This window comes from Trichomonas vaginalis, chromosome II, assembly GCF_026262505.1.
Source record: "Trichomonas vaginalis G3 chromosome II, whole genome shotgun sequence".
In the NCBI taxonomy this organism is placed as follows: domain Eukaryota; phylum Parabasalia; order Trichomonadida; family Trichomonadidae; genus Trichomonas; species Trichomonas vaginalis.
Window position 1 is genome coordinate 1,875,453 of NC_067204.1, and position 12,802 is coordinate 1,888,254.

Below are 12,802 nucleotides of genomic sequence, written 5' to 3' on the forward strand. Positions count from 1 at the left end.
TCAAAATGATTTTACTGATTAAATTTAATCAATAGAAGACATTTTGAAAAGGTACCTCTACAATTAGATATACAAGAGATTCAAAGCTTCATTTCAGATAGATTTGAAACTTTGAAACTCTTGGTAGATTTTGAGTGAATGCTGACAATCATCTTTGAGAAGGTTTTCTTTAAGAAAACCTTCTCAAAGAGGTTTCTCAGGAGCCCTGAGGCTCCCTTTCGTAATGATTGGGAGCCTTGGGGCTCCTGAGACGAAGAATGGCTTCGCCGAATCTTTGATCAGCAGAGGCCAAATGAAAAGGCCTCTGCTGATGGATTCTCAGGAGCCCTGAGGCTCCCTTTCGTAATGATTGGGAGCCTTGGGGCTCCTGCAGCAGAGTATCGCTCCGCTCCATTAAATTTTTTTTAAAAAAGTGCCGTGTGGCAAATTTGTCCTGTTCCCTCAGAAACCGAGATTTGTGAATTTTTTCAAATTTTGTGCTTTTTTTGATATTGAAATTTCATTTCATTTTTTTGATGCATATCGATGCACCATGCGAACTTAAAGAAAGGCTATCTTATATAGATGCTATGAAAGCTGTCATTGATAACGAATGCCATGCAGGTTGTCCATATCAATTAAAAAAAATCCAAATTTAGGGGGAACAAAATTAAAATTCAGGTGCAGTGCAGATAAATGTGAAGCATGTATCTCATTTCTAAAGGATGATGAAGAATATATCCTAACAGAATATAATGGAACACATAATCACAATCAAATCAAAGATGAGACAAAGAAATACCACACATTATCACAATGCTATCGTCGGGTACTTATTAATTTTATAAAACAGGGGGTGATCCGAAAATGGCTCAAATTGAATGCGACAAAAAACTTGATCTGGATGATCCACTTAACAGGCCATCTTTTTTGAATGCATCTTCAGATCAAATGAAAAAATTCAGGAAAAAGGAAATAAAAAGATCAAAGGTATTCAAAAGTACGATGATAATCAATTCAAGTCAACTCAATTATTTAAGGGTATCAAAGAACAAGAGTCACCAAAAGATTTAATTTATTTCGATGTTGATAATTACAACAAACCAAAGAAATTAATCTTTTATTATGCTTCTTTCAAATTTCTGGACATAATCAAAATTGTGAAAGAGCATTTTATTGATGCAACCCATTCATTACTTGAATTTAAAATGTTGTTTTACATGATATCAGCCAAATTTCCAAATACACATGCATTCCCAATTTTTCAATGAAAAAACCAGAATTTTCGAAAAAGTGACACCAACTATTAAAGTTATTTTATTACTAGATTTATTTACAAATTATAAGATAATATCATTAACCGAATATATTTTTAATATAAATAAAAAACTTTTTTTATACAAAAAATTACAATCAATCGATAAATATTATAAAACATTTATTCCAAAAAGATTAAGTAATAGGTGGGATCCTGCATATAATATAATTTTATGTCATAAAGTTTACAAATTTTAGATGGACCACAGTGAGAATGTGAGTGGTTAATTTAAAGGTGGTCTGATAAAGATAATGAAGCTTACTCAACACATGAAGCAGTTTCTAATACACAATCTTACTAGTGGTGTTTCGGTCGCCAGCGCTCTCATAGGGGTGCTGATTTCAAAAACCACTACTTCAAATTATTCAAAAATACTCAATGCAGCATGACGCAGCTACTACTGCTGTATCTTACTGGTAGTGTTTTGGTCGTTGGCTCTTGCACAGTCTCTCAGCTTTTCAAAATTTTTTTTCAACACTATCTTGTTTCGCTCTCAGAAAGCTATCCTACAAAGACATCGAAGCTTACTCAACACAGCATGAAGCAGTTGCTAATACACAATCTTACTAGTGGTGTTTCGGTCGCCAGCGCTTTCATAGGGGTGCACCGAAATTCAATTGTTAATGATATCAATTCACAAATTGGAATCGAAGATCAGTATGAAATTTAAAATATAAATAAATTATAATTATATTATTTTTAATTTTTTTAAATAAATATACATATATAAATACATACATATATACATATATAAATATAACATATATAAATATATACATATATATAATATATACATATATAAATATATACATATATAAATACATATATAAATATATACATATATAAATATATACATATAAATATATACATATATAAAATATACATATAAAATATACATATATAAATATAACATATATAAATATACACATATATAAATATACATATATAAATATACATATATAAATATACATATATAAATATACATATATAAATATACATATATAAATATACATATATAAATATACATATATAAATATATACATATATAAATATATACATATATAATATATACATATATAAATATACATATATAAATATACATATAAATATATACATATATAATATATACATATATAAATATATACATATATAAATATATACATATATAATATATACATATATAATATATACATATATAAATATATACATATATAAATATATACATATATAATATATACATATATAAATATACATATTAAATATATACATATATAAATATATACATATATAAATATATACATATATAAATATATACATATATAATATATACATATATAAATATACATATATAAATATATACATATATAATATATACATATAAAATATATACATATATAATATATACATATAAATATATACATATATAAATATATACATATATAAATATATACATATATAAATATATACATATAAAATATATACATATATAAATATATACATATATAAATATATACATATATAAATATATACATATATAAATATACATATATAAATATACATATATAAATATATACATATATAATATATACATATATAATATATACATATATAAATATATACATATATAAATATATACATATATAAATATATACATATATAATATATACATATATAATATATACATATATAAATATACATATATAAATATATACATATATAATATATACATATATAATATATACATATATAAATATACATATATATATACATATATAATATATACATATTAAATATATACATATATAAATATACATATATAAATATACATATATAATATATACATATATAAAATATACATATATAAATATATACATATATAAATATACATATATAAATATATACATATATAAATATATACATATATAATATATACATATATAATATACATATATAAATATATACATATAAATATATACATATAAATATATACATATATAAATATATACATATATAAATATATACATATATAAATATATACATATATAAATATACATATATAAATATACATATATAAATATACATATATAAATATACATATATAATATATACATATATAAATATACATATATAAATATATACATATATAAATATATACATATATAAATATACATATATAATATATACATATATAATATATACATATATAAATATACATATATAAATATATACATATATAAATATACATATATAATATACATATAAATATATACATATATAAATATATACATATATAATATATACATATATAAATATATACATATATAATATATACATATATAAATATATACTATAAAATATATACATATATAAATATATACATATATAAATATATACATATATAAATATATACATATATAATATATACATATATAAATATATACATATATAAATATATACATATATAATATATACATATATAAATATATACATATATAAATATATACATATATAAATATATACATATATAAATATATACATATATAAATATATACATATATAAATATATACATATATAAATATATACATATATAAATATATACATATATATATACATATATAAATATATACATATATAAATATATACATATATAAATATATACATATATAAATATATACATATATAATATATACATATATAAATATATACATATATAAATATATACATATATAAATATACATATATAAATATATACATATTAAATATATACATATATAATAATATACATATATAAATATACATATATAAATATACATATATAATATATACATATATAAATATATACATATAAATAATTATAACATATATAAATATATACATATATAAATATATACATATATAAATATATACAATATAAATATACATATATAATATATACATATATAAATATATACATATATAAATATATACATATATAAATATATACATATATAAATATATACATATATAAATATATACATATATAAATATATACATATATAAAATATACATATATAAATATATACATATATAAATATACATATATAAATATATACATATATAAATATATACATATATAAATATATACATATAAATATATACATATATAAATATATACATATATAAATATATACATATATAAATATATACATATATAAATATATACATATATAAATATATACATATATAAATATATACATATATAAATATATACATATATAAATATATACATATATAAATATATACATATATAAATATATACATATATAAATATATACATATATAAATATATACATATATAAATATATACATATATAAATATATACATATAAATATATACATATATAAATATATACATATATAAATATATACATATATAAATATATACATATATAAATATATACATATATAAATATATACATATATAAATATATACATATATAAATATATACATATAAAATATATACATATATAATATATACATATATAAATATATACATATATAAATATTACATATATAAATATATATATATACATATATAAATATATACATATATAAATATATACATATATAAATATATACATATATAAATATATGTTGTAAACAGAAATTCATCAAAAGTGACACCTCAGAAAAGCTAAAATATTGAATTTTTGGAACTTTTGATAGAGCACGTTTTTAAATATTAATTAAAGTAAATGTATATTTTGTAAAGATTCTTTTTAATAAAAAAAATAAAATTTTGAAGAAGAACACAAAATCTTCTGAAAAATAATATCACATAAACTCATATTATTTTCTAATATATAACTAATTTTATATAAAAATCAAATTCAATGATCTTAAAAGCGAAGGATAAACCTCAAAATTTACGAATATAATGAGTGGGAATATAATGTTTATCTATCATAAAACCATATGAAATATCAATTTTTGCTTTACGCCTAATTTTTTGACGACAATTAGCAAAAAATGTTAAATGTTAACACTCAGTCATTTTGAATATGAAAAATAAAATTGACTTTGATTAAATGTTTTTATTTATCATGCAATTCTTCTTGCGACCAAAGATTTGAATAAAATTTCAAAAAATAAGATAGCTTAAAAAATAATATACGGTAGTGTTTACTAATAGATGAATAGTATATAAATTCTATTAAAATGGATTTGATCCAAAAAAATATAAAACCAAAAATAATTGTTATAAATTTAAATGAAGAAGTAATTTAAAACGATTTTATTTATGATCAAATTTTATATATTTTTTTGGATCAAATCCATTTTAATAGAATTTATATACTATTCATCTATTAGTAAACACTACCGTATATTATTTTTTAAGCTATCTTATTTTTTGAACTTTTATTCAAATCTTTGGTCGCAAGAAGAATTGCATGATAAATAAAAACATTTAATCAAAGTCAATTTTTATTTTTCATATTCAAATGGACTGAGTGTTAACATTTAACATTTTTTGCTAATTGTCGTCAAAAATTAGGCGTAAAGCAAAAATTGATATTTCATATGGTTTTATGATAGATAAACATTATATTCCCACTCATTATATTCGTAAATTTTGAGGTTTATCCTTCGCTTTTAAGATCATTGAATTTGATTTTATATAAAATAGTTATATATTAGAAAATAATATGAGTTTATGTGATATTATTTTTCAGAAGATTTCATTCTATATGCCTATGAAAAGTACTCTCAAAACTAACTTTTTCCTAATTATAATTAAATCTAGAATATTGTATTATGCTTAGTATTATTTCATTTTTCTCATTCAATTTAGAATTTACAAATGTCAAAAAATTGAGAGCTGTCACTTTTGATGAATTTCTGTTTATTACAATACATATATAAATATATACATATATAAATATATACATATATAAATATATACATATATAAATATACACATATATAAATATACACATATATAAATATACATATATAAATATACATATATAAATATACATATATAAATATACATATATAAATATACATATATAAATATACATATATAAATATACATATATAAATATACATATATAAATATACATATATAAATATACATATATAAATATACATATATAAATATACATATATAAATATACATATATAAATATACATATATAAATATACATATATAAATATACATATATAAATATACATATATAAATATATACATATATAAATATATACATATAAAATATATACATATATAAATATATACATATATAAATATATACATATATAAATATATACATATATAAAATATACATATATAAATAACATATATAAATATACATATATAAATATACATATATAAATATACATATTATAATATACATATCTATAATAATATACATATAAAATATACATATATAAATATACATATATAATTACATATATAAATATACATATATAAATATACATATATAAATATACATATATAAATATACATATATAAATATATACATATATAAATATATACATATATAAATATACATATATAAATATTACATATATAAATATACATATATAAATATACATATATAAATATACATATATAAATATACATATATAAATATACATATTATAAATATACATAATAAAATATACATATATAAATATACATATATAAATATACATATATAAATATACATATATAAATATACATATATAAATATACATATATAAATAATACATATATAAATATACATATATAAATATACATATATAAATATACATATATAAATATACATATATAAATATACATATATAAATATACATATATAAATATACATATATAAATACATATATAAATATACATATATAAATATACATATATAAATATACATATATAAATATACATATATAAATATACATATATAAATATACATATATAAATATACATATATAAATATACATATATAAATATACATATATAAATATACATATATAAATATACATATATAAATATACATATATAAATATACATATATAAATATACATATATAAATATACATATATAAATATACATATATAAATATACATATATAAATATACATATATAAATATACATATATAAATATACATATATAAATATACATATATAAATATACATATATAAATATACATATATAAATATACATATATAAATATACATATATAAATATACATATATAAATATACATATATAAATATACATATATAAATATACATATATAAATATACATATATAAATATACATATATAAATATACATATATAAATATACATATATAAATATACATATATAAATATACATATATAAATATACATATATAAATATACATATATAAATATACATATATAAATATACATAATAAATATACATATATAAATATACATATATAAATATACATATATAAATATACATATATAAATATACATATATAAATATACATATATAAATATACATATATAAATATACATATATAAATATACATATATAAATATACATATATAAATATACATATATAAATATACATACATAAATATACATATATAAATAGTGTTTGGAAATTTAAGGTTAAGTGTCACTTTTTCGTAAATTCTACCACACTCTTCATTACTTGAATTTAAAATGTTGTTTTACATGATATCAGCCAAATTTCCAAATACACATGCATTCCCAATTTTTCAATTTGTCGTTTATCCAAACACTTCAGAAAATATTGCATTCTGTCTCAAGGCATTTTTTAACTGGGCAAAAGTAAAACCAAAATATTTTATGTCAGATTGTGCACAAGAAATCGAAAATGCGATTATCAACTCTTTTCCAGAAGTTATCCTTCATTGGTGTGCAGTTCATGTAATGAGGGCGTTCAGAAAAAATTTGAAAGATTATGCATTTGAGAGTTCAGACAAATTGATATTAGATACAAAAATGAACTATCTTGCATACGGCAGAAATGGCAAGAAAGAATGGATTGAACCAACGTTCAAAAAAATTCTGGAAATAGCCGAAAAATTCCCAGAATTTTCAAAATACATACAAAATCAATGGATATCAAACCAAGAAAGATGGACAGCCTCTGAAAGAGATGAAAATTTAGCTCTCACAAATAACATTTCAGAATCGATTAACAAAAAAATTAAATATTACTACTTTGGCGGAACAATTTTCATGAGATTTGATCGATTTGTGATGAAATTAATCGATTTTATCGTTCCTTCATTTTATTACAGAATTTCTCAAGATATAAGGCTCAGAGACAAAATTCCAAATCCGTTGCCATCTGTAAAAAAGCCAAAAAAGTCTACAATCAGACTGGATACAGAAAAATGTAATTAATACACCTTTCAAGTGTACGGAGGCACTGCGCACCTACTTACCCATTATATGTGAATTTGACACTTTACGAAACCGTTAACGTATATTTTACAACACAAACGACAACACTAACTTAACCTTAAATATTTACAAAGCCGCCAACCACTTCACCTCACTAATGTAAAAAAATAAACGTTCTCACTTACAAAAGTATTGCAACTCCTCCCATTGCTGTGCTTCACATAACAGCTCATAATCTTCTGACTCACTTTCTTCTTCATATAGGTCAAAGTCACTGTCAAAATAAATGTTAGTAAGTTTTGACAAAGCTAATGAAACACGTTTACCGTTTGTATCGTATGCTTGTATAAACTTTCCATTCTTCATTCCTTCATAAACGCTCAAACTAACTTTACCCTTTCTCCCTCGTATCTGATAGAATGTATTTTCACGAGGAACGAAGAACAAATTCTTGAACTCATGACCGTTGTAGTTTGTTATCTCAATAGTTTTCGTCATTTATATAAAAATAAAATAAAAAATAAACTTAAAAATTAATGATATCTCCACCCTCACACGTATGAAAACATAGCACAAAAATAAATTTAGGTGAAGTGGTGAGATCTCACCTCTTTTTTCATCTGTTTTTTCACCCTGTTGAATTCATTGCTTTATAACTCTCTTCCTTGGTTTCTTTTTAGTTGCTTTCTTCACGTCTGTCTCCAACTTGACTGTCTTTCTTCTTCGTCCGTAATGATACCAGTTACTTCCACCAGTCAATGGGTCAAATGGTCTTTCGTAAGGGTTTCCATACATTCCATAGGGACCATACGGAAGAACTACTGGTGGAGAAGAAACATTTTCTTTAGTTCCATCGACTCTATTTAAATGCATTGTTTCACCTTTCATCTGGTCATTAAAGTCTTTTGCGTGTTTTGCAAACTCATCGTCCTTTCCTAAAGCATTTTCTGACTCAGTCGCAACCAAATTGGATGCTTTATTTATGAGCCCTATTTTATTTAATCTTAACTTCTTTGCAACCCAGCCTCCAATCTTCCCTTTATTTGCATCTAATGTCTTTGAAACCCTTCCTCCACTCATTTTATTTACTGCGTCATAAGCTCCAAGTGCTTTTGCTCCAAATGCTAATGCTTTTGTTCCCATTGCGCCTAAAGCTGCCCAAGCTACCATTTACACCATATTAAAATCATCTCTCTTCAATATTATCTCATAAAAGTTCTCGTTACTGGAGAAAGTCAATGAAACATAAGCGTTCTCACGGGCTTCGCCCTCACCGCTTTGCGGTCTATCTAACTTCTTTCTTATATCATCTATACGCTTCAAAATGTCTGAACAGTTGCTAACATCTTCTACAACAGTTATTTCATCATGAATGACCTTCAAGAACAAGCTCATTTAATATGCTATTAAAATCATTTCAATAATGAGTCCATCCTTTCCGTCTTTGGGTAGCACAACATCTTTCATTGAAGAAGGTTCGACAAGTCTTATGTTAAACTTACTGACAAAGTTTGTTATACTATAATGCTTCGGCGGCGAATACATGTAGTTTGAAAGACATAATATAGATTCTTCAGCAAATTCACTTATACTGGATTTTATAACAATGTTCTCACGAGACCAAATACCACCAATTGACAATCTTGTAAGCAATCCTGCTGAACCTTCTACTGTAAACGTCGATGGTAACATTCCACGAAGGTCATCTATTGACATCGTTGAGTCACTGTATTTAAATATTTTCTTAAAGCAATCGTCATTATCTAACCATGCAATAGCTTTGAAGTTTTCATTCGAATATACATCTGCTTCATTAAATGTAAAACCTGACTTCTTTGCAGAGACGACTTTAAAATCTATTGAGTTTGTTTCAAAATTATATGCTATGGTAACTTCTGAAGGTAATGGATGTCCTTCCGCAGTCAGTTGTTCTCTCACTACCGTTTGAAGCTTTGTATTAAAAACTTTCATGTCATCTCCTGTATCTAAGTTCACATACACAGCAACAGGGAAACTATCTTGCTTCTTTGTTTCATCATTATATCTCAAAACATTAAAGTTCTTCAATAATATTGTTCTTCCTGCTGGAATACTTCGAACCTGTCTGATTTCAATAGCTTTCTCACCTCCTACATACTCTACCCAGTGTCTTGGATATTCATAAGTATACTGACTTTCTTGAATTTTGGTTGGTTTCATCATAACATGTTCATAGTATATCTTTATACTCTTGTCAGTTAGACTCGGCGCTATGTTCTGAATATTTCTGACTTGCATTTTTAATGGAGATAAAATGAAGCATTTAATACATGACGTAGATGAAGACATGAATGAAACTACAGACAAACTTAACTCTTCTCTCATTCTTCCTTTCAGTAAGGACTATGAGTTCTGTTCAAATGGTGTTTATTTCTATTGTGGAAAGATGGGTTCAGGTAAGACATTTAACCTCATTTGTCATATACTCATAACAGAACGTTTAGGAAACGACTCTTACTATGACCAAATCATTATATCAGCAACTTCAGACTCTATGGACTCAACAGCGAAAACATTTATGTCAAAAGTTCAAGCCTCTGTCGTTAAAGTTCCAGACAGTGAACTCATTGAATTTCTTCAACGTTACATTCGACGTAAGAGGAAATATTATGCCATCGTTGAATTTATACAGTCAGGAATGCAAAAGACTTCTGAGGAGATGGAAAGAATTATTGACAAACACCACTTACGTCAGTACTCAGGAGTTTACGATATGAAACGACTGACAAACTACATTCTATCAAAACTTTCAAAATACCCCTTCAAAAAATATCCATCAAACACTTTATTAGTTTGTGACGACTTCGCTGGTAAAGGTTTAGTGTCAAAGCCTGACCCACCATTAGCTAACATCATTACTAAAGTCAGACATTACCATTTAACTGTAGCAATACTTATGCAAACATGGAGGTTTTTAGCTTTAAACATAAAACGTCTCATAACTGACTTCGTTATCTTTCAAGGTTTCTCACGTTATGATATTGAACTCATTTGGAAACAGTCAGGTATAACATTACCTTTTGAAGAAATCTGGGAAGCATATAAGTCTCTCATCTCTCCTCGTTCATACCTTGAGATTCATATCATGACTAATACCATTAAAGTCAAAAATATTCCATGGGAACGACCAACATTGTTTTAAAGTTTAACCTTCAATTGACTGATGGTAAACAAATTCCATGCATCTCTGTCGCCATTTCTGTTAATATTTTTGCTGTCATTCATATCATCCACTTCCCCATCCGTTAGCTTTTGAGGATATGCGTTAGAATAGCTGTTCTTAAATGAAGGCTTCTCTTCCTTGAGAGCATAAACTCTATAACTTTCTGCATACTTTATGTTTGAACCTCCTGAGCCATCATTGACATAAATTTTTATAGGCTTCCACCCTTTGTTCATATTCCTGCTTCTTCCCTTAGCTCTTTTGTTCAGTAGTTCTACATCTTTATACACAGCACCTGTCTCAGTGAATTCAACAATATTTTCATTCGTTAGCTTTGCATTCAAACCCTTGTCGAGTATATTGTTCATTTCATACATATAAAAGGTTTTTATTCTATATGAAATGAGAAGCAAATCCATCTTAGCTGGTGCCGTTAATGTTCCAATTGAACCAACATCAAATGTTGACTCACGAACGACAAACAATATTGTCATAAAGAACTATAGTTCGGAGTGTTTGAAAGAACCAGAACCAGAACTTAAGTCGGGACCTTCGGTCTTGGCGCATGGCGCCGTGAATTTAAACACAGCTTCAAACGCTAACGCTACATCAGATGTTAAGTTAGAGTATCCACCACTGGACCAAATTCTTTCAAGAGAAGTCAACGACAATCCTTACACAAATGTTCAAACAAATCCTTCAGATAACGTAGACCATTACCTTCTTCAGTTATACCAAACAATTTTACTCAAAGACGATAAGAAGCTTTTGACAAATCTTATAAGTAAGAACCAAATAATTCTAACAAAGGAGGACCTTGAAAATGTTATATCACGAATAACAGGAAAGCAATGTGTCATTGACTATCTCGACCCTGAAATCGAATGCTGTGGTCAAACGCCACCATTCATGAAAATAGGT

The 12,802-nt window shown here is 23.1% G+C and overlaps 4 protein-coding genes across 4 annotated transcripts, besides 6 other annotated features; 1 reads left to right on the top strand and 3 right to left on the bottom strand.

The window, feature by feature from the left end:
* Positions 1 to 441: part of a mobile genetic element that runs on past the window's edge.
* Positions 442 to 1,248: a mobile genetic element.
* Positions 1,249 to 4,930: 3,682 nt separating this feature from the next.
* Positions 4,931 to 4,968: a mobile genetic element.
* A 1,182-nt stretch (positions 4,969 to 6,150) lies between these two features.
* Positions 6,151 to 6,187: a mobile genetic element.
* Positions 6,188 to 7,949: 1,762 nt separating this feature from the next.
* Positions 7,950 to 8,674: a mobile genetic element.
* A 1-nt stretch (position 8,675) lies between these two features.
* Positions 8,676 to 12,802: part of a mobile genetic element that runs on past the window's edge.
* TVAGG3_0468850 (uncharacterized protein) lies at positions 8,857 to 9,177 on the bottom strand (the record flags this gene model as incomplete). Its single annotated transcript, XM_051235411.1, has 1 exon — positions 8,857 to 9,177. The coding sequence occupies one exon, from the start codon at positions 9,175 to 9,177 to the stop codon at positions 8,857 to 8,859; it is 321 nt and encodes a 106-aa protein (XP_051093235.1).
* On the bottom strand, positions 9,322 to 9,474 carry TVAGG3_0468860 (protein of unknown function, DUF4107 family; the record flags this gene model as incomplete). The annotated part of the gene is made up of 1 exon (XM_051235412.1): positions 9,322 to 9,474. The coding sequence occupies one exon, from the start codon at positions 9,472 to 9,474 to the stop codon at positions 9,322 to 9,324; it is 153 nt and encodes a 50-aa protein (XP_051093236.1).
* Positions 10,075 to 10,881, bottom strand: TVAGG3_0468870 (uncharacterized protein; the record flags this gene model as incomplete). Its single annotated transcript, XM_051235413.1, has 1 exon — positions 10,075 to 10,881. One exon carries the CDS (start codon positions 10,879 to 10,881, stop codon positions 10,075 to 10,077), a length of 807 nt encoding a protein of 268 aa, XP_051093237.1.
* TVAGG3_0468880 (protein of unknown function, DUF4106 family) lies at positions 10,973 to 11,860 on the top strand (the record flags this gene model as incomplete). The annotated part of the gene is made up of 1 exon (XM_051235414.1): positions 10,973 to 11,860. One exon carries the CDS (start codon positions 10,973 to 10,975, stop codon positions 11,858 to 11,860), a length of 888 nt encoding a protein of 295 aa, XP_051093238.1.